We start from the raw sequence: 27,755 nt of genomic DNA, 5'->3' as shown, positions 1-27,755 counted from the left end.
TAAAAGGTAAAGTTATTTAAGGGGCATTATTATCATTATAGACTCAACCAAATTCACTGCGCCAGTATATTGGTTTTCGCTTATTTCAAATTATTGTTTTGATTTGTATGACGCTTGTACTGTGACACTTAATTCATGCACAAGTCACTAACACTATTGCGCTTAACAATCGGTCTATATTTACATTTTTTTTTTCATATAACTTGTCAATCCATCGCAATACAGAAACGGTGTCATCTAGTTAGGTAGTTTCCCTTTGTAGTTGCAGATGCCCTTTTCAAGGTAAAGATATCGCATTTCTGTTGATGTAATTAATCTATTACGAAATTTTCACCTTCTAGCCCATTTCCTATTTGAGTAGCACCAGCACTTCTGTCCTGCTGTCCTTTTTTCCTGACATAAGCCTGCCCCCATCAATGTCGAACAATCCGTCTGTACCGTCACCACCTCCTTTTCCAGCACGAACGACGAAAACATCTGAATCGACGACGGTCAATCATCATCCACTGACTGAACTGAATTGTGATTTAGCTAATAATGTTATCACAAGCACAAATCTAAACCAGCATCGACATCAGCGAGTGACATTCAACGCATCCGGTGAGTGTGCCTGGGCCACCCAATATCCCGAGATCCAGAAAGCATGCTACCTTCGACAAGTTTGCCAATTTGCACCCCCGAAGGAGTTACGCCTCCAAAATGTTACTCCAATTTTGCAGGTAGGACCAACCTGCGGATTAACTGCCCTAAGTATGCTCTTCGAAGGAGCTCCTTCGGCGAAAACGTTTCTTGAGCTGGCCATTGCCAAAGGATATTCGAATAACGGCGAAATGTTCAGTACCAAACAGTTGAACGAACTGTTCGCAATCGGATTAGATGAGAACCGACACTTGGTAGAGTACAAACCCGTGGAGCATCACGTCATTGCAGGTTGGATGGATGAGCCGAGCATCCAGATACAGCTAAGATGTGGGTCAATCTTTTTGGTGCCGTATCCTTTTATGATAAAATAATTCAATGGAGTTATATAAATTGGCTTGGGTGCAGGACATATAAACAGGAACCTGTAATGTTTTTCAGGAGAATGAATTCGTTGTTAAATTTGTGTTAAAAGTTCATCATCATATACTTTTTCAGGTTGAATTGCTGCAGAAAATCTATGCAGTCTCCATCAGCGTTTAGTGAGCAAAAGTTTATGTGGAAACGCATGGTTGCTTGTAGTTTCTCGAAATATTTATCAACTATTCAGCAAAAGGATTGAGCCGAAACAAAAAATGATGATGATCATTTCAGCAAAGAACAATTTGGGCCTTTGTGTTGCAACATTAGTGTGAATGGACTGACTAAGTAAACCGTAGAATGGCATTGAGAGAATGAGGGCGGTAAAGATTTTGGACTAATTGTCTTGGCAATAAGTAACATTATATAGAAGATTACAATTATATGATGTGGACGATCAGTTCTCGATGCAAACATGCTCTGACTTCTTTTGTTTGGTCACATACAGTCAGGGTATCAAGATGTAGAGAAAAATTTACACGGGTTGAAGTCTCACGAATGGGAGCCACATTTGCTAGCCATAAACCCAAGTGCACCGTGCATTTAGAGACTTCAGCTTGTGTACCTCGTTCTTCTTGGCATGTGCTTTACGGCGCCTGTTTCTGTTTTACCATTATTATGCAGCATTTTCCTTAACACCACAAATACTAGATATGACCCTGATCGAGATCATACTCCATGCCTAAATCGTGGTCACAAAGCTCACTGGGCTCTTATAATTGGCTACCTTATTGACCAATTTAATGATGTAAGTATACCCTAAGTACTGCTTACCTAACACTACATAGTACTAAACTAATCTTTGTTTTCATCTTTTCAGTTCTACGTATTCGCTCGACATGGAAAAACGAAAAACCTCGCTTTATGGTCACTGCGTGACCTAGCTCGTAGTAATGCTAATCTAGAAGAATTTTGCCAACCGATAGGGCATCCGAACGAAACCTTTATTCTGCCAGAAGGCGGCATAGGAGGCCGCAATGGTCTTAGATGTAAATTCATCATGATCGAACATTACAGGGCCAAGGAAGAAATAATTTTGTAACTTTCGCAATCAGGCAGCTTTACTTCGATTTTCATGACTCGCTCAAAGCGTAAAGGGCCAACCTTATTTATTTTAATTTGTTTATTTAGTGTTACCGAGAGCTCTCAATTGTTTATGGGTATTTATTTATTTACTTCAAATTCAAATATTTACTTCTACACAGATCAACAACTATTTTTATATCGCAAATATTGTGACCGATGAAGCAGTATTCGAACCTAAGTCACATGAATCTGTAAAACATGGCTTTCTCTCATGATCAAGCGTTTCTGTGTTTCATGTACCCATAAGATTATGTTTTGAGGAAACTATGACAAATAAATTGCATCCAAAAAAGTCGTTTTCGAGTTTATTTCTCCACTACCGATGATTTCAGGATTTCGTAACACCAGAAAATAGTATTGGATATAGCTTAAGGACACATGCGAAAACCCATACCCTCCTAAGATATTAGGCTAAGTGCAGCACGATATCGCAGTGTTTGCTCAACGAGCCTGTCTCTGTCATATTGACACCAACATCCTACTAGGGTTAAGTTAGAGTATGTTGATTTTTTTTAGTTTCAGCGATTCTCACTGAAACCAAGATGTCGATAATGAAACATCAGTGTAGGCAAATCGAGATATTTCCTGTTTGATTGTTCTGTTTAATTCTGTTAGCGATACAAAATGTTGGATCGCGCCAGTAACGCTCGACATTACCTTACATTTTGCCGGCTGGCTGGGGGTTGGCTTCTGAAGGATTCGTCAGTGTGTTTTGTAAAGACGGTGACCTTGCAGCGGAGTAGGAGCAGAGTTTCTAGCACTGGTCAAAGTCTTTGTACGCTCCATTTTAGAATTTTTGTGTGGACGAAAGTCTGCGAGAAGTGGTGTGTCTGAGATGGGCCAAATTTGATCTGCTTGGTTTATGAATAACCCCAAAAGGACTGTTCAAATTCGAGGAAGATAAGAGCGCAAAAATGTTCCTGGCATGTGTATCAAGTCTGCAATTGCAACTGAAGCCTAGTTTAGCATCAGGCGTTACGTTGAAGAGGAATTTGAAAATTGCATCGTATGTGCTATGGGGAAACAAACTTGTTTGCCGTTGTTGCTTGTTCACTCTGATTCCATGTGGTGGGCTCATATAGGAAAAATCACTCTGTTGAAGCTGGTATTACCTGTCCTTCATTTATGGCAATATACTTTTTGAAACGGAAATACGAAGACGAAGTTATTCAAACATTCAACCAATCGAAAAGTGTTGATGAAAGCTGTAATAGGTGAATATTGATGACTGAAAATTGACTATGGTAGGAGCTCACTAACAATGCGTTTCAGGACCTGCTCAAGAAACATGGTATCGGATACCTAACATCAGTTGACTACTACCAGGAGCAGAGCGGAATGGCTGAGCGTTGTATACATCTTTCAGCGAGCGAAGTAACAGAAATCTGCTCACGTTCCAACACAATGGAAAAAGGAATGGGATGCCAAATCAAAAGGGTCGATTTTCGTAGGATTTGAAGATCACAAGAAAAAGAAAGTGTATTGGTTGTATGATCCCGCTAGGAAGACCGTATTCTTAAGTCATGACGTCGTTTCATTCTTGAAGTTTCTACGTCGGTGACTAAAAAGTACAAGCAAAATATAAAACAAACATCGTGAGAGTGTTTTCGCTGATGTGGCCGAATACGCAACTGCTCTCGGGTTAACTGTATTCCGGACGGTAATGGGCTGTCTGTTTATTACGATGAGACGGTCATTTACTTTGTGTCTAGATGAGCAATGAGTATACATGCATCTGACGCTCTTTGACGGTACGGAACCAATCGAGGAAGCCCACTTGGCTATACTAGTAATACGACCGCCTGAGCCTTTCTACGAGCGGAAGCAATCATCGATTCAGATATAGCTTAAAGAGATTTTGGTATGGTTTTGCGATACAGTGCTTCATGAAGAACTACACAGGAGACCAGCAGAGTGAGTCGAACCGCAACGGACAGCTTTTTGACAAGAATCAATCCTAAAGGAAAAGCTGATGAAAGAAAAAGTAATTCGAAAATGGCAGAGACACCTTTCGAATGGCAAGGGCCAATATAGAGAATCACTTCACGGGAAGCGAACTTGTCTAGGACAAATTTCCAGTGTAGGGGTAGGCGGGGCAATATGGACACCCTAAGGTTTTTGCCAACTTTACCTGGCAAGATGTCAAAAAAGTTTAGTTTTTTGATACATGTATCCTTTTAAAGTCTATTTAGCATCTATTGCATAAGAATGCTGACGAAGAAAAATTATTTATCCACTTCAAAAAATGTTTTGAAAAATGTTAGTTTTTCATGACCGTCTTCAAGCATACGGGGCAGAATGGACACCCCCATGGGGCAATATGGACACCTTGAGACTTTTACGAATTTTGTACATTATTTACACTTATAACGTCATTTCTTTACAAAAAAACTATTATGGATGAATAATACGCCGAAGAAGTTCATTTTTGTTCAGTTAATTTAAATTCAGGCTGTTTTGGATAAAGCTTCGTTTTTGTCGGCATGTACAGCTGTGCCTAGAACAACTATTTTTCACTGCTGTCGTTTTTTGACCAATTTCTTCCAACCTACGTCTACTATAGTGAACATTTAACCGAAAATATACTGAAATCGAAGAATTTGGTTGGTTTGTGATTTAGGTTATATTTTTCCCTTGCCGCTTCTTTAAAAAATGTGAGTGTCCATTGTGCCCCGGCAGCAGAAGATATTTCCAAACTTGATTTTTGATATAATAAAGAAGAAAATATAAACATGTTAAGCATGTAGATACAGCAAAACTACTTGCATGTGTTCTAGAAATATCACGTTTTAATCGACCTGCAATAAATGAATCACTAAATCTTATTTTAGATGGTGTGAAAATTATAATTTCCATGCTCAAAAAACGGATAACACAACTTTTTCGTGTAAAATCAAGTATAATTTTAATTTCAAAGGTTTCTTTCCTGAAACTACGTTTTAGACAAATGGACTATATTCTCTATTAATTAAAAGTTCAAAAAAGTTCGCATATTTCGAAATATTGAGGGTGTCCATTCTGCCCCGGGTGTCCATATTGCCCCGCCTACCCCTAAGACAAACACTGATGAAATTGCAAAGTTTAAATCTATAGAGCTAAGAGACGTACTTGTGTGGTATAGCTGCCTAAAGACACTGAATTCCAAATTTAATGTCAATGTCATTCAAATCGAGCAGGACACCTGTCAAGGCATTAGTCGGCAGCATCATCATCATCATGCGAAAATTATCATCAACAACAAACAACAACAATCATCAGATTTCGTGTCTTTAGCATATAGTGTCTTTCGACACACCCTGCTAATGCTCGTATAGTCGGCGTAACCACCATTGACAACGTCAGCATACAAAAGCTAAAATTAAACGCATATGCATTATTTGTGAGAGACCATTCATAGACTTGTGGGGGGGGGGGGGGGGGTTTTGTATGGACGAAAGTCTACGAGGGGGGAGGGGGGGGGGGTCTGAGATAGCCAAAATTTTGTCTACGTGATTTATGAACAGCCCCTGACTGTATATAGTAGAGTACACCTACACATAGATACGTGGATATCACTGGGTCACATGTTTCAAGCGTGTGAATAGTATTTTTCAAAAGTGCGACTATTGAATATGACATCATGCGCTCCATTATTGTTGTTGGAATTGTGACGTCATACTCGTTTGGGTATAAATTTTGACAGTTTGTTTGGATACAAAGATTCATCTTCGCGGAACTATGCTTACTATTGTTTACTCTACTATCTATATATGTGACCAGTTGTATTCAAATACAGAATTCAGCACCCTCAGTTAGATGTAAACGTGGAAAAATATCCTGAATTCATTTTTAGATTTTCAATAGTAGGGGTAGGCGGGGCAATATGGACACCCTAAGGTTTTTGCCAGCTTTACCTGGCAAGATGTCAAAAAAGTTTAGTTTTTTGATACATGTATCCTTTTAAAGTCTATTTAGCATCTATTGCATAAGAATGCTCACGAAGAAAAATGATTTATTCACTTCAAAAAATGTTTTGAAAAATGTTAGTTTTTCATGACCGTCTTCAAGCATACGGGGCAGAATTGACACCCCCATGGGGCAATATGGACACCTGTAACCGTTCGCCGAATTGCTCGAGAGATTGTCAAAACGCGGTGGCTTTTGCGCCACTCTTGCGAACGAGAGACCACCGGTTCATATTTAAGTTTGCCCGACCAAGACGACTCTTACCTCAAGGCTTTCTCGAACGGCCGTGGCTCAACTGAAAACTCTAAAATCTAATGAACGAATGAATCAATAACAGAAATCTACACAAAAGGAGATAACGAACAGAATAAACAACTAGCAAACATTGCAAACAGCAATCGTCATTAGCTTAGCCTAGACACAAACCTTACATGAAACGGATAATCTCACTAATGAAAACGGTTCAAACTCAAAGTCAAACTCAACGAATCTAATTCAAATGAGATTTTACTTAAAAAGATAAAAACGTCAAAAGCTACAAATTAACTAAAATAGTAATGATTTAAGGAAACAAATTTGAATTAGAAATCTTAAATATTGAAAAAAAAAACATATTTATCCAAGTTTATCGAACTGAATTCAAATTTTATTTTACTTAAAAAGATGAAAAACGTCAAAACGTTACACACCATAAGACTTTTACGAATTTCGTACATTATCTACACCTATAAAGTCATTTCATTACAAAACAACTATTATGGATGAATAATACGCCGAAGTAGTTCATTTTTGTTCAGTTAATTTAAATTCAGGCTGTTTTGGATAAAGCTTCGTTTTTGTCGGCATGTACAGCTGTGCCTAGAACAACTTTTTTCCACTTCTGTCGTTTTTTGACCAATTTGTTTCACCCTATGTCTAGTATAGTGAACATTTAACCGAAAATATACTGAAATCGAAGAATTTGGTTGGTTTGTTATTTAGGTTATATTTTTCCCTTGCTGCTTCTTTCAAAAAGGTAAGTGTCCATTTTGCCCCGGCAGCAGAAGATATTTCCAAACTTGATTTTTGATATAATAAAGAAGAAAATATAAACATGTTAAGCATGTAGATACAGCAAAACTACTTGCATGTGTTCTAGAAATATCAGGTTTTAATCGACCTGCAATAAATTAATCACTAAATCTTATTTTAGATGGTGTGAAAATTATAATTTCCATGCACAAAAAACGGAGGACGCAACTTTTTCGTGTAAAATCAAGTATAATTTTAATTTCGAATGTTTATTTCCTGAAACTACGTTTTAGAAAAATGGACTATATGCTCCATTCATTAAAAGTTCAAAAAAGTTCGCATATTTCAAAATATTGAGGGTGTCCATTCTGCCCCGGGTGTCCATAATGCCCCGCCTACCCCTATGTTGAAAGCTACTGTGATGCTTCCATCGACTTTGCAAAAATGGACAGTACAACATGCACTTTTTATCCACATTTTCAAGAGAAACATTCTGTTCTGTTCTGTGTTCTGTTCTCCCTCATACACAATTGAACAATACAGTAGCGCTAGTTGCCAGAACAACCCCTTCAAGTTTGAGGATGCTTTTTAAACTTGCTCTAGTGTTGTAAGCAACAACACTGAGTCTACATATGTTCTTTCGTTTCTACTTAATTAAACTTCTGCGTTTTTTTCTGTAAATAACAAAAAAATCACATTTATTTTCTATATTCATATATTTTTTATGCATTGCTGTTTGACGACTTATGGTATACTACTACATATGTCTAAATATGCTTTCGCTTACTGTGTGTTGTGTATGTTTTTGATGAATCTTAATACTACGCATTTATGGCGATTTGAAATGATTTTCATGTTATTCTAACATTTGCCCTAGATAATGAGCATACGGATTGTTCCTACATGTAAGATATATTGTGTGTATGGGCTAGAAGATACTGCAATAGTACTCGTAAGATGTGTTTCATAGTTACGTTTTTTTTGCAAAGAGAAAAGCAGTTGACTCATTGCTTGTATTTGATACCAATGTATGATTATGTATCTAATGTTGTGATGCTTTCTTGAACAATGAATAAGTAGTCCACTAGGAATTATTCCTAGTGCGAATTGCATGTATGATAGAACCGTAGCACTGGTAAGGTAGAAACAGGATATGGTAAGTATATACAGATACACTTCGGGAACAATGCTTATTTTTTTTTCTCCAATATAACACGAATAATCAATACCCTGGCGATTTCACAATGATTCCATACTTCTATGTCATTATTTATTGTTTTCAGATTGGTTTAACTAACCTTCCAGTGCGTGCTCAAAACACTATCAGTCAAATCGGTTTCCGTTTTTTAATATTTTTTTCGATTATTTTCGTAACACTTCCTTAATATGAGAGACTAGCTTTCACAATTTCGAAAGATCAGCAACTGAGGCCTTGAATCTAATGTCTCACTTTTCCTATTCATTTTAATTATATCACAATTGAAAGAATTTATGTTTCATCAAATCGAAACAAACTCAACTAGGCTTATGTCAAAATATGCGAATTTGCTAGCGAACTAATAGGCGACCATTTCAGAAAGAGAAGATCATAATATGTTTTTGACGAATAATAGAAATTGCGATGATGCAGAGCAAAAAGTAAGAGTATCGTCAGAAGAAATAACAAAAATACTACAATTGTGCACAGTAGATTTTTTTTCTTATTAATTGTTGGATTGAATAACTTGTCGCTTGGGAAGTAATATTTATAAATTGATATAAGAAACTACGATAACCAATTTGGCATCGAATTTTATAGGATACCAAGTTAAACATGCCAACTGACAAAGTTCACCGTCTTAAAAATTCCGTTTCGAGATTTCTGAAAGTATACAGAACCTCTTTAATTTAAAAAAAAATACAATAGGTGTAGGCGGGGCAGGTAGGTAAAAGTAGTCGTCAAAGCAGATTTTGTTTTGATTCGTATAATAGGGTGACGAAGGGTATTATCGGCAGGTTTGTTCTCTTCGTCATGGTTGGTTTTGTGGGCCAAATTGCCTGAAATCTTGGCATATAACTCAGCTTGGTTGGGAAGAATTTGAGGCCAACTCTGAGATCAACAGGCTTCAAAAAACCCCCCTTGAAGAAGAGAACAAAACTGCCGAAAATACAAAAGTTTTTTTTTTCACGTGAGCGTCACTCTAAAAAAAACCTTGGGAAAGATCAGAATATTTCGACCATGCAGCTTCTACTGAAACAGGTTAATACAAATATCACACAAATCACAAATTTTCAGGCGTAGCTCAAGGTTTTCAACAAGCATTTGAGTTCATGTTAGGAATGCCCAATTATGCCGAACAGCATTATATAAAATGGGATACTTCGGGGATCCCCCGGGATATTTCCATTTTTACGAACCGTCACAAGATTAGGGGAAAATATGAATGCAATCTAGGTGATTGTTACAACAGCAGAAATAATGCAGACATGACCAAATCCGATAAAATTTTACGAAAAATCTAGAGCTTCCAAATTAAGGGCAGTTAATTATTCCCTAACGAAATAAAATGTAAATATAATTTCGACACCTGATAAAATTTGTATAACTATTAGAAACAATTTGAAAAACGTCACTTCACCAAACCCTAAAGCAAACGAATCTAGGAGTGAACTAGGTAAACGTTTGAAGGAAACGCTGACACTGGACTGGAAAATATATGTAGATTTTATTTTTTATGTAATCTATGAGTATGCATTGTGAACAGCTGTGATAATATACTGAAATGTTGTTTCAAGTATAAGTTTTGAAATTTTTATCGCAAAAAATACAATTTTGTAGGTCAACAGTTTTCAACTAGTGTAATAATTAACTCAACACAACAATATACACGAAACTAGGTTGCTCTTTCTGAAACGAGACTGCAGTTTTCATATACAAAAAAAATACAAATCGATAGCATTGCCCGCTACTTGGACGCCTTTTCCTATAGTAATCGCATAATTTTGAGCGTAGCCATTTAAAATTGACTTGCAACATTTTTTTCTACTAAACAGCCTTACAAGGTAGCGTATAGCGTTATACACAAAACATGTATTGATGGTGATTGATATCGGTTGTTCTATTTAGTCGCATCGAGATCGGCTAGCAGCAGCCCAGCTGCGGGGTCTCAAAATCCGAGATGAACTGCCAAGTGAGGCCCGAGGAGTGATAGAATTTTTGCTACCACTAACGCTACCTTTTGTATTACTAACATTAGTACTAATATTAGGAGCCCCTGTGATGGCGAACGTAGTGGAGGAGCAGCGAATTTTACCTGACTTACCAGTAGTAGAAGATTGCGATGCGGTAATCATGGACGATGATGACGATCCCTGCGGCGGGGCTGGTGGAAGAGCTGTCACGATGGCGGAACTCTGCGTCATCATGCCGGACCTAGCAACAGTCGCCAGCGCAGTGGATGAAGAAGCTGACTAGGTTAACATCTCAGCCGGAGCGAGCGGTGCTCCAACCAAGGCGATTGGAAAATTTTTGATATGTGTTTGCCACTGAGATGAAAGTTGGAAGAACTTCACCCCTGTCCACTCGGTACCGTCAATGTAAACTGAAATATGTTTTATTTTGTGAAGTGGAACATGTTATCTATAATTGATTGTATTCTTACCTCGCAAAGGAACTGGATGGGATTGTTTCGGAGAACAGATAAGTCTAGCGACACCTTCGACACACTGCTCTTTTTCGGCATCACGATCCTTTTCCTTCTTTTTGCCAAGTCGCATAACTGGAAAACGAATAACATATTTTATTTTTAATTTGTACTGATATATTCATACAAAACAATGTAATCTAAACGAAGTTTTTTTTTATACAAGAATTTCTTCACAATTTTCATCATAGTTTTCATATGAAAATTATTTACTGATATCATGGAATAGCTTCCAAGATTGCTCACAAGATTCCTTCAACATGAAAGGACACGGCTTTTTTTTAGTAGGGGTATTACTTCTTAAATTTCTTCCGGCTGTTACCAGCATTTTTCCAAAATTCGAACAATTCTTTACGGTTTTTTTTTTCATAGGTTTTCATGGTACCGTGAAGGCACCATATTTGACGCGGTTAAGAAAGTTTTGAATTCAAACACCTCTTAAAAAATGGAAACACAACCGATTATGACGAAATTTTGTACCGTGATAGTCAAACTATTAGAGAATATGAGAAAAATAAGTCCAAAGTTGATTCACATATATTTCATTATGTTATTTAACTTTTTCGTGGAACACTTGAGGTTCCTAAATTGACGCATCGATTTTGCCTGTGTGCCCAATTTGACGCATGCGTTCCTTATTTGACGAATAATTTCGGGCTTTTTAAAAAAGGGGTTACTCATAAATCACGTAAACCAACATCAACGTATCGAACCTTCACTACCGCATTTCCCTTTTGTCCATTGCAATTTATGTACATTTATGGAATCAAATGTTTGTAATGTAGGCTTAGCCCGACTCCTCTTGTCTTTGAAAGTTAATAAGTGGTTTATGAATGACCCCCTAATGTATGAATATATGAGCTGCCACAGATACCATGGCTTTGCGTGACGTCTGTGATGCCATCTTGTCATTAAATCAGCGATCACAATCTGGATAGAGACTTCACAGTTCATGCTCGACCCCATGTTTTATTCTGCAAATAATTAGGAACACTGTGTGCCTAATTTGACGCACAAGATATTGATGCATTAATACAGTGCTTCCCAAACTGTGCGCCGCGGCGCCCTGTTTTTGCGCCGTGAACATCTCTCAGGTGCGCCGCAGGCTCTTGGGACAAAACACAAAGAACAAACTCTTATTATTGAAGGCAGAATATATTTTTAGCTGCTTTCGTATTGTTTTGTAAAACTAGTGTCACCTCAAACCCTTTTTTGTATTCAATACCAATGTTTTTTTTGTGAAAGATTTCAAAAGAAACTCATCCAAAAAGGTTTCCCTCTTCTAAAATTTCAATTAAATAGTAAATATTCCAAAATCTACGAATGTTTACCGGAATTTATAATATCCTCATGAAACATTTAGATTTTTACAAAAAAAAAATTTATTTCGGGAATTTTGAAAACTTTCGTAAGACTCTCAAATTGTTGGACTTTTTATTATTCGGCTTAGTTTTCGATTTTATCAATAGCTTGTAATTCAAAGTAGATATTTCAAGAAACTGTTTTGAAGTTCTTTCCATAATACTGTCATCTATAATTACTGCCAATCTCCAGGTCTTCGTGCTGTCTCAAACGTTTCGGGACGACATTTTTACTTAGATCACTATCATAACTTGTTAGTTAGTTTGTCTCTATTATTGAGATTTCCTACTATAGACTGGTTCTGCTCCTTATCGTAAAAATATCTGCGACAATTTATGTGTCGATTTCATGCATGATTCTAAAACCGCCTTTTTTGAGTTTTTGAGTTGAGTTTTTTGAGTTCCGAATACAAAAATATGACCCCTCACCGTCACTGTCAGCTTCTGACAGCTTCTGAACAATTCGTTTTTGTATCTCTTTTCCCTTAAATTTGGTAATCTACGTACTTTATTTTAAAAAAAATGATATAGATTGCTGATGTATTTTCGGTCCTCGGGTTGCTGTTTAGATGTGCCTAAGTGAAAGCTGTTGTAATGTTGTTAGCCGTTCCAAACCCACTTGATCTAAAAACAACTTTTGATTTTGCCCTGAAGATGAGTGAATAAACGCTCGAAACGTCAGCTTTAATTAAAACAGTTGTTTTATAAGCAACCCGAGGACCGAAAATACGCCAGCAATCGCTATCAAATTATCAAAGACGGTCGTTATTTTGTCATTTTTTTTTGAAAAATTCAAAAGTTTTGCAATGCAATCCTTCAGAAATCTAAAATTTGTGTTAAGTTCTGCGAATCTTTAAGCAATTTTTCTTTTTTTTTATTTCAATTATAAAAAACATGACACTGAAAATTCCAGGTCATGTAAATCTAAGCTTAACGTTATCTGCTCATGAGATGATATTCAATTTTCTGAATTTTCCTGAACTGCACTAGATTTTTTCTAATAAATTTAAGGCATATTTACAGTATTTTTTTAGAATTCTTCTACCTGATACGCTGTGCTGGAAATAACTTTTGACAAATCACCAAAAAATCATTAATTTAGATAAAAGTTCTTTGAGAAGACCAACTTACTATTTAAAAAAAAAATAACGCCAAAATTACAACTACGATATTCGAAAGACATTACTCCTAGAACATTATTAGGGTGACATCTTAATTTTGTTTTATCAGTTCAAACTACTTCAGATGCTCAGATTTTGTGGCTGCAATTTTGTCGCTAATTTCGCATGTTCATAATGAAAAAAATAGCCGGGACCCGTAACTCAGTGGCTACACGTTCGCTTCATAAGCGAATGGTCATGGGTTCGATCCCAGCCCCGGCACTTTGTCAGTTGCTCTTCCCCCCGAGAGCGGCTGGCACTTGACGCTCTTCTGAGCTCTCATAGCTCAAATGGACCCGAAAAATTGGATATCGGCGAACGGTAATCCATAATGGACGACCCCCAATCGGACTGGAAAAGGAAAAACAGCCACACATCATTTCATCATCGTGCTCGTCATTCTACCAAGAACAGGGTAGAAAAGTGAAAGCAGCACAAATGCAAACCAGTTCGATATAGTAGAATAAGAATATAATACATTTAGGCGCTGTACAAAGTGTAAGTAAAGCTGCCAATTGGAATCGCTCACGTAGTGCCCTAGTGGACAAAAGAGCTGTAAAATAGGTTATGTGGTTAAGAATAAAAGAAATAATCAAAAAATCTCTAAATAAAATCCGTCGAGCACTCTACAAAAATCTTTCAGCAAGAAATTCATCCAAAAGTTCTGCAATATTATTTCTGATACTAATGTAAATAAGTGCAGTAAATGTATTGGGAATATCTGAATGTACTTTAAAATCTTTCCTGATTTGTCAAAAACACCTTCATGAAACGTGTAACTTTCCATGTAAAATTCTCTAAGAGGTCTGCCACAATGCCGACAAACTTACTTAGAACTCCTATAGTGTTTTTTTCTCGAAAATGCATCACATTTATGTTGTAAAAATTATGTTCCAAAAATATTTTTAAAAGCTCCATCAAGCGAATTCGAAAATTCGTACGGGTTTACTTACTAAACTCTCTGATGCCTTTAAGCCTTCATTGAAATAGGTTGAATCCTTAAATAAGATTACAGGATGTCTAGCAGATGTTTCGATATTCTTCCAAAATAATTTCAAAAACTAGGTATTGCAACACGAATTCCACTTGAAGGACTTTTAGGAAACTGATAAGGCGCTGTCCATAAACTGCGTAGACTTTTTTCGACCATCTCAGAACCCCAACCCCCCTTCCCCCTCTTAGACTTTTGTTCATACACAATTTTTGAAATGTGTATGAAGCCCAGACTTTGGCCAGACGCCCCATACTCATAACTATGTACTTGCAGTTAAATTTACATAATTTTAAATCGTGGTCTGTTCGAGAACACGGTAGAAAACTATTATGAATCTTGGAAAAAAAAAAACTCTTAAGAATGCTGTTTCACGATGTCACCAAATCATGTCACGAGTAATCTAAAAAAAATCATTTGAATCCTGTGAGGACTATGCCAGGAGACCATTAAAGATGGCGTTTGGATACAAAATAAAACTTGTGAAAATTTGTGAAAGACATGCGGAAAGTCTGGTAAGGATTTGTCAAGGAAAGTTTGCTAAATAGCTTTAGAAAATTCATTGTAAATTGTATTTGAGTTTTGCAAAAGAAGACTACTTCAAGGATCTGGTTAAAATATTTTAGATTTTTTTTAGGGTTTAGATATCACTATGAGTTAAAAATGTATTATAAAGGTGTAATTGCCTTTAGAAGTGCTTAAAGAACACTAAGTAGAAGAGGCAGACCAAGCTCTACTGGGAGCGTAGATCTAAAATGAATCAGACGAAGTACTACGCAATCAACTCGGAAAATTTTCCTGGGATTTTTACTAAAATGTCAACAAAGATATTTCCAGAAAATAATAAAAATCACTAGTGATCCGAACAACAAACTTCTGGGCATCGCAAGACTTTATCCACCAATAAATTCATTAGAAACCCATCATGTGAGGCATCTCAAAACACTATCACCAAAGAATGGACCAAAAATTCGCCAAACATTATGTACATTGATCAGGATCAAAAATCAAAATGAAATTAATACATTGATTTGATCGTAAATCAGAATCATGGACGTTAAAGTTTGAAGAAACAATTAAGCAAGTTTTTCAAATTCCATAGCATGTTGTATAACTCGAATACATCGTTTTATGATTAGGTATCGTGAAAATTTTCCCTGACCATCAACAAAATTCCCTGACTTTCCCTGATTTTCTAGGTCCAAAAATAAATTCCCTGACATTCCCTGACTATCCAGGTTTTTCCAGGTAGTCGACACCGTGAGGGTGTTATCTCAGGATAATTTTCAGATGTTGTCACAGCATTTCTTTCATAATTTATCTCGGGATTCCTTCTGAATGATCTTCCGCGATACCTTCTGATGTGTTTTTCTCTGAATTTCCCTAGGTGCTCTTCCTGGGATTTTTCCCAGAGTATTTTTTTTTCGGTGCCGCAACCGGGTGGTCTGTCAGAGTTGTTCGTGAGTTATCCTGAACTTTTTCTCAAGATTTCTTCAGGAATTTCTTTTGGCATTTCTGTAGCATCTATTTCTGCTACTTTTCATAGAGTTCCTGCCGCGGTTTTTTATTCCAAAGCTTTTTCCGGGCTTTTCCAAGTACCTTGCTGTTTCCAAGAATTTTGGAGTGATCCTAAAATTTGTTTTGTTGGGAATCGATACCGGAGATTATCCTGGTGGGATGGGTATTTCTTTTGGGATTTCTATTACGGTTCTGGGGGATCAACTTCCGCGACACCTGTAACATCCTCAATACTGTTGAACACGTCCTTTGCGAATGCTCCAAACTGAAATACCTCAGAACATCCAACCAGGTAGGAAGCATCAGAGACATGCTTCAAAATCACGAGACAAGTGAAGCAAATCTGATCACGTTCCTAAAAGAGGCAGGCCTGTTTGAGCTAATCTAACCTGCCCCACCTGCCACAAATTCGATTCCGTCGAACCAACTAGCATAGCCCTCTGGGGTAATATCCCTGGAGACCTTATATAAATTCAAGGAAGAAATCCAAGAAAAATCACGGAAAAAAATGTTTGAGAAACTGCGAAAGAATCTATAGAAGGAATTAAGGAGTCAGTTTGAAAATGGCTGTCAGATAATTATACACCGGAAGAGCTCAACCTTCATGTAACCTAGTCTTGCCAGAACGTGTGCCATTAAAAGATAGCTAGTTGATGTGAAAATTGGAGAATTTTTAGTAAACATTGTTTAGAAAAGTGAAAATTGTGTCTGTCTCGATAATGTTGTCTATCAGCACAGCTAAATATCTTACTAAAATTGAATAGGTATAAGAAACAGACGCGCCAACTTGGTCAAATTATTGGGGGGCAAAGCCTGGTTTTTCTGAATTTGTGTTTGGGAAAATCAAAAAATCACCAAATATGGGGGGGTCAAAATCATGCTTTTATTCCCCCTAAGTTGGCGCCTATGATAAGAAACCAAAACAAACTCACCACTCTTTTGCTTTTTCTCCTTGGTGGCATAACTAAGAGTTAGACCATTGGTGTATTCGCCATTACTTGGTGCAAGTGGTAGTCTCCAAACCTTCAAAATAAATCGAAACATTACAATCAAATTACAATTCAAAATCCAAAAACGTCAAATTACCTGAAGATGTCTGAAGGTGCTCTTAATACTGTTCTTGCCAGACTGGTCCTGACCCTTACTTTGGGACTTTTCTTTCGCGTCCAAAATCGGCCGAGCCAACGGCCAATAATCCACCTGTAGTTCTACTGACTCTTGTGGGCTTCCGCTACTGTTCGACTGGTGTTGCATTATGGGAGCTGGCGTTGTTGGAGCAGGAGGTGACGCTCGTCCACTTTGTGGAGGGGAGCTTGATAAAATTCGATCCGAGCTTTGCTGCGAATTTTGTGTCATGGTCTCTTCCAAATCTAGGGAAAGTTGGGGCCCTTCCATGCATCCTATCCTAACATCCTAAAGTTTTAATTAAACATGCGTTAGAGATAGAAAAGAAGAAAAAAAACGAAAAGCAACTCACACTTATGAACGGGACAAATATCTGGCAAGAATCTTCATCCCGATAGTTAACCATTGCTTCTGCGATAGGAACTTGTGTGCAAGGTCCCGAAGAATGCAAATAGCGTTGTATTCGGCTGATGATTTCCGCTGATTCAATTTTCGATTGTGCGCTCTCGAGGTTAGCAGCCCGATCACAGATTTGTAGCCAGTTCTCCGTTCCGAACATGTTGGAGTAGCTCGAATCGATCAAGCTTAGATACCGTGCCACTCCGCAGGAACCTGGAAATAATGAATGATGAGTATATATCTGATCCAGATATTGAGCTCTTTGTTTTAACTGTTATGCTTATTCTAGTACAGAAATGTATATGTCTTAGTTCCATCAGATAAGGCCGGAACCAATCTTAATTTCACATAAGAGAAAATCGAAATTTGTGTCAGCCTTATTCCTTTGTAATATGTACAAATTGAATACATATTCTCAATCATTCATATTACCAAACCTTTCCTTTCCATGCCATGGTATTACAGATATATTCTGTAAAATTAAATTTATCACACAAAACAAGACAAATTTAGATCCCTCTCGTAGTTTCATCGAGTCTAGCCCCTTGGCCTTTATGCCACTTGGCGTAATGCCGTTTGGTATAACGTCGTTTGGCATAAAGCCATTTGGCATAATTACATATGAAAATGATTATTTATTGTTAAGGAAAGTGACCATCGTGCCACATGGCAGTGGCGTCTTGTAATCTTACTTTTTAACTATTCAACATCAAATGACAAATGGGCGGAAACAGCGATTCTAGTTGCAATCTAATGTGTTTACAAAATTTACATGAATTTGCAAGAATGAACAGGTAGATTTGAGGTTAAGAATCACCACTGCCAAATGGCATTATGCCAAACCGAGTAAAAGCCAGGCAGCACCAGGCAGCTAATATATAGTATTTTATTGACTAAAAAACCTATGTATTTTAGAACCGGTACACTTTTATCCGGCTGTTGATCAAAATTGGTTTGGCTTAAAAAACGTTGTAAGAAGTAATTGAAGCTTATTCATTATATTTTGTAGGATATTATTAAATTGGTTGTTTTTATTTCTTTATATTATTGAAGAAATGAAAACAACCAATTATAGGTATTATCCTTGACATTGATCAATGATGTAATGGATATGGTCTTTCTTACGTCGCTAACCATTTACGATAGACACCTTATATACGTTGTTACTCACCAATTGGAACAATGTAGAATCTGATATGATTTACCCAATCCGGCGGACGAATTCCAAGTAGCTCTACATAATGGCGCAATACTGCTCCCTGCAACCAATCACCGCCAACCAGCAAAACTTTTACAGTCGTTGGAGGCTTGGCCGTCGAGTTACAGCTGTAGAATACATAACATTGAAAATTCAAGTTTGAATCAGATTTCTGTAAAAAAAAAAATAAAACAACAACTCACTATTTTTGAATTTTGTTCATGAGAGCTTGTGTGATTGCTTTCACTTCGGCCGTGTTATTAGGAGAGAAAGTGGGCCGAAATGTCGATGATATGAGTGACACTAGCCGGGGTGTAAGAGAAGAACTACTGCTGGCTTCCGGCGGGCCAATAATTGTAACCACATCCGGTAGCTGGGACTCTTCGGTAGTGAAAATGCGTGACAGTTGCTCCAGAAGTGATTTGCGGGGTTCTACGTTTGTTGGCGAAAGACAAGTCTCAAGAGATGTTTTAGGTTGATCGCCGGATGAAAAACTAAGGGATTGCTTCTGCTTCTTGGCACTGTTGGGTGTGCTACTGCTGGTGCGAAATAAACGATTCTTCTTCTCTACAGTGGTTTGCTCTTTCTCTTTCGGCGGACTGCCAGTATTCTGTGGATCCGATGATAATGCTTCAGGATCCGTATTGCCAGCGCCACCCTCATTGCCGGAACTATCGTTTTTCCAATCGCCCGAACGGTCTAATAGTTATCGAAATGAGAAAAATGTAACAGTATACAGCTTAATTTCTTAGTACATTGAAAAATATTTAGGGATAATTCGTAAAAGAATATAAAATATGGATAAGCTACAATTTAAAACAAGGAGAAAATTTCACAGACTATCTACTTAACTTGGGTACATGATATCGATAGAAAACACTTAAAATCGAAGTGAGAAGTACGATAGGCGAAGACAGAAATTATAGTGTATTGTAAAAAAAAGCTACAAACCTTGGCTGTTACTCAGACTATTACTGTAATTGCTAGTATGATTGTTATTACAGATATTGTTGTTCATACTGTTATTTAGATTATTGGCAATTGTTACTGCATTGCTTTTCTTTTCGACGAGTGAGTCACGCTTCTCTAAAATGGTTTTCTTTTCAGGCATAAAATCTGTAAGAACGAAAAAGAAATGAAGAAGAAAACAAACATAACAAGCCATGCAACATTATCTATGATCATCAAGATATTACATTGAACAATGTATAGTGAGTGTTATAGAATTGGTTGGATATTTTTTATTCGTTTGATATCTAGTCGACTTTTCGAGCAATACATTGTTGATTACTATATGGAATGCGATGAATAATTGATTGATTGATTTGTCTTTATTTCAGAGACTTTCAGCCGCGATGAAGAACTAATTGTATGTTGCATATTATTTTATATTTACTTTAGTTGGGTTTGTCGATTGCAATGAGTGATATTGTGACAGTGTTTGAGATAAAGTCATGTGATCTTATTAGAAGGTTTAAAGTTAGTATTGATGACTTCAATGTCTTTAATGACTGTAGCGAGAAGAGATCACAACCAAATATTGAATAAATCTTTTATGTACCGTGAACCATATAGGATCGCACATAACTAATAAGTGCGACGAATTTTGCTTGTAAATTTATACGCTATCAGCCTTCTTAAGGGCGGACGGGACGCTCGGGGAAATATCCGCCATTGCTCTGTTGCTTCTTAGATGGTAATCTCAGATTCTACTTCATATTTTGCAACAAAAACCTATCACTGTGTATGCTCACTTGCAGTGCATATGCTGATTGTTTTTCAGCATCTGCAGTGCGATAGAACTCGAGATTACCATCTTCAAAATCGCGAGGCAAATTGTTAGAAAGAGAGGCAAGATAGGAAAAATAACACGGCGTCCCGTTTCACCTTAACCCGGAAGCAGTGGCGCCGTGTACTGAGTACACGCATCATGAAAAAAACACGGTTGCGATACACTGCGTGAGCGTGGTGGTCGCCGAGGGTTGCCGATGGCGCGACTGCTCGTGGGTTAACTTATAAATTTTTAAGAGAGATATCACTCATCCTTTCTCATAAAAAGGTTATCAGATAGGTTTATTAACCTTTCAACACGCGCGCCATCAAGCAACCGAGATTTTTAGGTTGCAGTTCTAGGCCTGCTGGCGACGGAGATAGTCGAGTGACTCCGTAGCTTGAAGGAATAGAAGCGCCCGTCTAGCGAATTGGGAGTCGTGAGTTCGAGTCTCACCGGAGTACGTGGATTTCTTTTCATAATTCAAATCTCAATTTGTTCATCGAGCACATGTTCTGTTGTGCACATGGATGTCAAAGCAATTTCAACAGTGTTATTTCCCACATGGCTTGGTTAGCCAAAGCAAAATCAAGAAATTGACATTTGAATTTTATATTAAATTACTTCTGAAGTGTTGGATTCCGAGGTTCTAGAAGAATACTTTTGTTATCAACGCTTCAAAGTATCGAAAAATGTACTTGTGTTGTGTACAAAGGAAGAAGTTTTTATTATAGTGCTGCTTTTTGCATAAAAACACGCGCTTCGACCTTTTTATTTTAGATATTTTTTGTTCTTTTTTTTATTTCGAAATCAGTTTGATCGCGGGTATTACGTAGAACATCATTTCTTTTAATAGAGTATGTTATCACATAATAAAAACATCACCATAATTAATTCATCATTAATTCACCAAAAATTAAATTAAAACCATTGTTACTTCCAATTAAAATGCAAATAGGGGGATTAGGGGCATAATGGACACCCGTGGCGAAATGGACACCCCTGTTTTTGCTGAAACCGTTGACTTTTCTGTAAAACTTTTAATGCATAATTGTAAAGGAACACGTCATTGTTCTATTTTTCAAAAGTACCATTTATATTCCTTCAAAATAAACAAAATATCATTGAAATTGAAATATGTTTCAATGGTGGATTTCTGGTTTCATATGGTGGATTTCTTATAATTTCGAAGCAGCAGCAAATAAGGTATTACGAGTGTTTGAGTGTGTTCACCATAAAAACAAGTGAATTGTTAGCTTATCTACATGTATACGCCAATTTAGCAATGGATAAAGTATTACATTTTTGATCAGAATTTTCTCAAAATAGCAATTTCAATGTTGTAGTCGATTCGGGGCGAAATGAACACTGGCAATTATGAATGAATGTACGCGAGTTGCATACTGTTAGGCGTTTTAGAGAGTTTGGAAAAAAACAATCCGATTATTTTAGCCTAAAATTTATTTAATTAACTTTGATGTTATGTGAACTCGTCTAAGATGGAGTATCATATCTGTGGTATTGATCTCCGTAGGCAAATTACTTAACTGGTCGATATTATCAAAGATACAGCATAAAATATGCAGGGGTGTCCATTATACCCCGATGGGTGTCCATTTCGCCCCGTACCTTTCCTCCTCTCCTCTTCTTGGCGTAACGTCCGCACTCGGACAAAGCCTGCTTCTCAGCTTAGTGTTCTATGAGCACTTCCACAGTTTTTAACTGAGAGCTTCCTCTGCCAATGACCATTTTGCATGTGTATATCGTGTGGCAGGCACGAAAATACTCTATGCCCAAGGAAGTCAAGGAAATTTCCTTTACGAAAAGATCCTGGACCGACCGGGAATCGAACCCGTCACCCTCAGCATGGTCATGCTGAATACCCGTGCGTTTACCGCCTCGGCTATATGGGCCCTTTCCTGCCAGGCCTGAAAAACACACGGTTTACAATTCATTATTTCTTGACAATAATGACATTCTACCTGCTGTAAATGATTGAAATACGTAGGAAACAAGTTAAAGTTGCAAGCCAACTGATAATATGTTAAGTTTTTGTCTGTTATACAGGCCTAACATACTCATTTGCTTAGGGTGTCCATTATGCCCCTAATCCCCCTATCAAATACGACAATACCGGATACACCAAGATTTTTTCGCTGAATGAAATGCTTTATCTAGCGCATAAGATGGTAATTGAAACGGCAATGACGGTATAGGTGGATTGCTATGCCCTAGCACGATGAACATCAATTTCTATGATATATGCAATACGCTCACCATTGTCCAAGCATGAGGTACACCGCACCGGTCGCAAACAAATCTGGGCATACTTCACACTAGGTAGAACTTTTCTTAGATAGACATGTTGAAAAGTTAAAAGGATATCCTGCAAATTATGTATTGCTGTGTATTGGTATTTCATTAATACAATTAAATGATGCAACTAGAACTATGTAGATAATACAATACTGAACAAATTTGAAAATCTTGGCAAAATGATAGACACTCCATGCTCTATCCGTTTCAATTTGATATTCTATGTGTGATGTCATACGGCCGGCATTTTTCGAAACGAACGAGAAACAACACACAAGGTAGCAAAATCAGCAGATCCACTTCCTTGAGGAATTGTACGGCTTGAGATAAAGCAAAGCAATGTGAAGAGATGAAGGTCTATATTTTATTGAAGCTACCCAAAAGTTTTTCAAAAACCAAAACTAGAATATTTTTTCAGTAGGGGAAATAGGATTTTGACTGTAACAGTAATTGCAACTAGTCACCATCCTGTTGATAAAATCGACATACGGATCCTGATAACAGGCTTAAAATTATATTAAATTAGGATTGTGAGTAACGTAATATTTATTTCGATTTTCTGTTGCGTATATCATTCGAATGTAGATTACCAAAATACTGAACTGCAGCCTGAAACAGCTACATGATTCTTTTAAAAACACATACAAGTAAGTACGAATTCATGCTATTAAAGAAACCTTCCAGCTTCTTCCACATAGACACACACTTGAATGAATACAATCAAAACATATTGTTTGCACTCTGCAACGAAAGAATAAATCTATCTAACCAACGATTCGACGATCGATATTAGTAAAAATAATAGAACTAAAACTATAACTTTTATCAATTACCTCGGGTGCTTTTCTGCAGCGAACTCAATTGGACAGCGGACTGTTGATGTTGCAATGTGGGTTTGGGATTTTCGAAGAATGGCCTCAATGATGGTTTTGGTGTAGATCCTATGGACACACTATCCATGTCCTGTCCAGAATCATCGCCTTCTCCACAGGACAAGGATTCCAATTCTTGAAACAAAGCATCAAGATCTCGCTTGCCTCGCAGTGATTGACCACGTTCCGGAACATCCCCTTCCAGTTCATCAGGAACTTTGAACCGCTTCAGTAATGATATGATACGTTGTTTAAAATTTCGTTGCTGTAAGGGCAAATGTCGATTTTGTGTTAAGCAATTAACTATTACAGATAGTGTGCAATACATACCCGACTCATTTTGGCTCGAGATCCTTTTTCTTTAGCTAAATTTTCAAAATCGCTGTCACTGTCCACCTGATTAGATGGTAGCAAATTCCCATCATCTCCATCGCCATCGTTGTCACCCCGATCGAATTTCTTATATGGATCTCGCTTTCCTGCGTAATTCCGTTTCGCTGCATATCCGGATAAACCATCGTCATTGTCGTCCCCAGAACTGAATTCCTGCTCTTCATCCTCGTCGGAATACTCATTGACGCGGTCCGTAACTAGCAGACTGTTATTATTTTTATTGTCTTGATCCACTGGAATGGAAGAGACCTGAGTGGCACGAAGAGTGGCTATCGTCAGCCCTTGACGACCTGCTTTCCCAGATCCGTTGAGTTCTACCGTCATATCCATTGATTTCTGTAAAACTGCATCCATCCGGATCACACCTTCAGCTAGCGTTTTATAACCTAGTATAGTACGAGTTTTATATTTCTTCCGTCGCTGCAGCAAAATCAACAGTCTATTGCCATCCCTTTTGATAAAGTGGGGATATTGCAGACTGAAATGGAGATCGAGTTCTGTTTCCAACAGGGGAGGTGAATTGAGCTGCCCTCCCTGGCCGATGACACCAGGCGCACTACCACCCATATTTCCGCTACCGATGGTACTGCCGTAACCGGTGCTCAGCGATTGGGGTACTGGAATCTCATGTGAACGAAGCGTGCGCTTGGAACTCTGCATTTTTACCGCTAGCGACAGTGACGTGAGATCGGGTGGCAGTGGTGTGAGCAATGACAGACGGGTTATCGTCAGGGAGCATAATCTGGAAGGAAATGAAAAAAAAAGAATAATTTTAATAAAATTAAGTAATTGCATTTTCGCATGTATAAGACCACTATGAATAAATATCAAATCATCATCAAACAGCATTCATTCCATTATATACTTTCACGAGTAACATTTTTTTTTATAATGGATGAAGCCCGTACAAATCTCCCCGTTTTAAAATGTTCTGAAGGAGTGCGAAAGATAGCGCAGAGGCTCGTGTTTTTGAACCTTCCTGTGATATACCAACAGTGAATGAGTTATTTGAAATCTGTAGTTAAGGGATAACTTTGGATTACCACACTTCCTAATGCATCACGTTGGAAATAGCTTACTGACGTAGTGCGCGGTTTGGGTAAAAATGAGCCTATAGGGCACTGCATTGTTTTGATTTTACATGGGATTGTGACGTTTCTTGGCCTTGTTGTTTACAAAATTTCTGTAAGAGTGAAAGAGAAGGAGAGATTTTCATGCAGTGCCCTACCGTGCCATGCCCTAATACCGTGTGCCTCCTAATACCGTGTATTTGACAAAAAACTCAAATATTTTACTAAGTGTATTATTTTTTTAACTAAGTAACTAATTCAATCATTAGCATATTAAACCTTCTTAAGTTAGGCGTAATAAATTTGGCACATATTTACAAAAACAAGCAATTAAAAATATTCACAAAATGTGAGTGCGAAGTACCAATACACGGTATTAGGGCATGGTTCCTTTTGTGTTCCAAATACCGTGTTTCGGCTAAAACTGCAAGCTGAAAATATTATTGATACTTTTTTACTTTATGAATCTATTGTACAAACCTCTAGGCAACGTTTAACGCACAGATTCTTTTAAGTATGAACTTAGTATGATTGATATAGTGATGATTCAAAGGACCACCAATGTACGCGGGTCACATACACGGTATTAGGCACAATGCTATGTTTTACCATTTTGTTTTTAACAATGGTTTAATAATTTGGAATATTATTAATTATATTTATTATACATAATATACAGAATAACCAATAATATAGCGTTTGAAAAATCAAGAAACACGAATAATTGATTTTTACAGGGCTCTTTGAAGTGAAGAGCATTCTTAAGGTAACGGTATTAGGGCATGGCACGGTATTGCACAAGGAGGGTTAAACATTTTGTAATTTTGAATATTAGTTATTGCAATTTGGGGATGAGACAGTACGCTTTGTATGGGGCTAGACAAAGTACGCTTGGCTATTTTTATTCGTCCCATTTCGCGCTACACGATTTAATGCCATCCATCCAACCCAAAATGTAACTCACGCTGAAAGGCTCGGTACTGCTTGCACCAAATCCGTGCATGGATTGAAATGATCAATGCGAACAAATTTCACTTTCATCTGTACCATGTACGCTATTTGGTTATCTCATCCACCAGTTGAAATGATTGCACATCACATCGACTATGTATTCGTAATCAACAACAATAAAAATACACATATCGTACACACCGGCTGGTTTGGATATGGATAGTCTGCAAGATATGAACCATGCTTTCTGCGAGCAAGCATGTGACTCATAGAGCGCCACGGTTAGATATTGTTTCAAATTTACGGATGATAAGGTGGATGATTCATAAAAGCCGATCGCTTTCCATCAATGAAGCATAGATTTAGAGTTGACACGCTTCCATGCGGTCATCAGTGCATTCAGTCTCAGTTTCGATTACATTTAGTTTATAATTTCCTTCTCATTCAGTACCGGAAAGTTGTGTATCCCACCAAACGAGGTAGCCACGAAAATAGTGCGTGAATGTCAATGTCAAGGAAAGAAACCAATCACAAGCATTGTTGTGCTATATTTGGAACACATACGGCTCTTTTTGCCATCAAACCACAAGTATGTTTAATCAATAATAACCCACAGTGATTGACTTTTTTTTGCTAAAAATAGTTCGGAACAGAACGTCCGCTACCCAATGATTAATACAAAGATAAAAACTCTTCGCTTTGCATTATTGAGGCGGGCCCGTCATTATTTTTTACGCGGTCAGTCGACAGACAGAGCAGGTAGATGACAAACCAATGAAACGTAGGCTTTAACGGACTTTTTAGTACGTAGTAGTATTAATAACTGTGGAAGTGCTCGAAGAACATTAAGTTGAAGAGAGTCAGGCCAAGTCCCAGTGGGGACGTAGAGCCAAAAAGAAGAAGAAGAAGATCAATCAATGTGGCGGAATAGAGATGCATTACAGTTATTGACGTGATCTGGTCTATTGAACAGCATCTTTGAGCACTATCGGGAATATCATGAAATATCACAATATTTTCACTTCACTTTTGAAAAGAGCGTATAAAAATAAAAAATAAAAATTTCTTGATGTATTTGAATTAAAATGATGTACATATTCGAAAATGTTTGAAGGACTTCTAGAAAAAAATCGCTGAGAGTAATATTTATCGCGAAACTATGTTAAATGTCATATAATTTCAACTTTCACAAAAAAATCCTTCGATATATTTTTTATTATTTTTTCTGTAGAAAGCTGACTTCTGGATAGTCAAATGCTTCTATGTAACTTTTTTTTCTCAATTTTTTATGTTTCATCGATTTTTGTAAAAGAAACAATTTTTGTACAGAGGGTGTCTGATCGATTTCCGGTCGGTTCATGATCAAAATTGAGAATTTCTTCCCATTTTTTTTTAATAAGTCCTATTCCGGGTAACACCGATATTAGCACTTTTTTACTACCAATGGGACGGATACGTAGCTAAATGCAACTTAAAAATAAGATTTTTTTTGCACACAAACAAAAATATGTCCGATGTTGACACTTCAAAATTGATGAAATCCAAAAGACATTATGCCGAATTCTTTAGTTTTCCATTGAACTACATAATACGAATTATCAAGTTTCGAATATCTTTAATGTCAATGTGTGCTAGGGAAAAACAATGACAATCTCATCAATGTCTAAAAAACTGACTACGTTATCCGTATGAATAAAATTATATAGCTATTATGGAAGGGCTGAAATAAGCGCACACCAATAAATTATTGATTGAATAGACAAGTTGTCAACCGTTTTAACAAAAATGACAGTCAGATTTGCATATTCATCACCGACTCACGTGTACATTGCTTCTAACAAACATC

The 27,755-nt window shown here is 37.3% G+C and overlaps 2 protein-coding genes and 1 long non-coding RNA gene across 5 annotated transcripts in view; 1 reads left to right on the top strand and 2 right to left on the bottom strand.

The window, feature by feature from the left end:
* The first annotated feature begins 219 nt into the window (after window positions 1–219).
* On the top strand, window positions 220–2,440 carry LOC109419102 (actin maturation protease). Of its 2 annotated transcripts, none has more exons than XM_019693325.3 (4): window positions 220–282; window positions 342–991; window positions 1,711–1,807; window positions 1,880–2,440. In XM_019693325.3, exons 2-4 carry the CDS (start codon window positions 417–419, stop codon window positions 2,099–2,101), a joined length of 894 nt encoding a protein of 297 aa, XP_019548870.2. In that variant the 5' UTR covers window positions 220–282; window positions 342–416; the 3' UTR covers window positions 2,102–2,440. The 2 variants fall into 2 exon arrangements, with proteins under 2 accessions (XP_019548870.2, XP_029707976.1); XM_029852116.2 differs by lacking the exon at window positions 220–282 and having other exon boundaries at window positions 462–600; window positions 720–991.
* A 5,328-nt stretch (window positions 2,441–7,768) lies between these two features.
* LOC109423140 (phosphofurin acidic cluster sorting protein 2) overlaps window positions 7,769–27,755 on the bottom strand; it is a 48,943-nt gene continuing 28,956 nt past the window's right edge. The window contains exons 2-11 of one of the 2 annotated variants that reach the window (XM_019698067.3): window positions 23,826–24,630; window positions 23,457–23,760; window positions 19,488–19,652; window positions 18,740–19,235; window positions 18,510–18,664; window positions 17,292–17,551; window positions 16,901–17,227; window positions 16,747–16,837; window positions 10,743–10,859; window positions 7,769–10,682 (exon numbers count right to left, since the gene is read on the bottom strand). In XM_019698067.3, the coding sequence (XP_019553612.3) occupies window positions 10,552–10,682; window positions 10,743–10,859; window positions 16,747–16,837; window positions 16,901–17,227; window positions 17,292–17,551; window positions 18,510–18,664; window positions 18,740–19,235; window positions 19,488–19,652; window positions 23,457–23,760; window positions 23,826–24,630 (2,851 nt within the window). In that variant the 3' untranslated portion in view covers window positions 7,769–10,551. The remainder of the gene's footprint in view (window positions 10,683–10,742; window positions 10,860–16,746; window positions 16,838–16,900; window positions 17,228–17,291; window positions 17,552–18,509; window positions 18,665–18,739; window positions 19,236–19,487; window positions 19,653–23,456; window positions 23,761–23,825; window positions 24,631–27,755) is intronic. The other variant, XM_019698068.3, reaches the window with a different exon arrangement.
* LOC134285394 (uncharacterized) lies at window positions 19,891–22,578 on the bottom strand. Its single transcript, XR_009996339.1, has 2 exons — window positions 20,424–22,578; window positions 19,891–20,172 (listed from the first exon to the last, which is right to left on the bottom strand). It is a non-coding gene; the product is annotated as an uncharacterized LOC134285394 (long non-coding RNA).

This window comes from Aedes albopictus, chromosome 1 (genome assembly GCF_035046485.1).
Source record: "Aedes albopictus strain Foshan chromosome 1, AalbF5, whole genome shotgun sequence".
NCBI lineage: Eukaryota > Metazoa > Arthropoda > Insecta > Diptera > Culicidae > Aedes > Aedes albopictus.
This window is presented reverse-complemented; position numbering and strand designations above follow the sequence as displayed.

What these genes read in the sequence shown, in the direction of transcription:
- LOC109419102 (XM_019693325.3), top strand. Translation starts at nt 417, where the DNA reads ATGTCGAACAATCCGTCTGTACCGTCACCACCTCCTTTTCCAGCACGA. An exon ending in GGGTCAATCTTTTTGGTGCC is followed by an intron (nt 992 to 1,710) that starts GTATCCTTTTAT and finishes CACAAATACTAG; the next exon opens with ATATGACCCTGATCGAGATC. An exon ending in TTATTGACCAATTTAATGAT is followed by an intron (nt 1,808 to 1,879) that starts GTAAGTATACCC and finishes TCATCTTTTCAG; the next exon opens with TTCTACGTATTCGCTCGACA.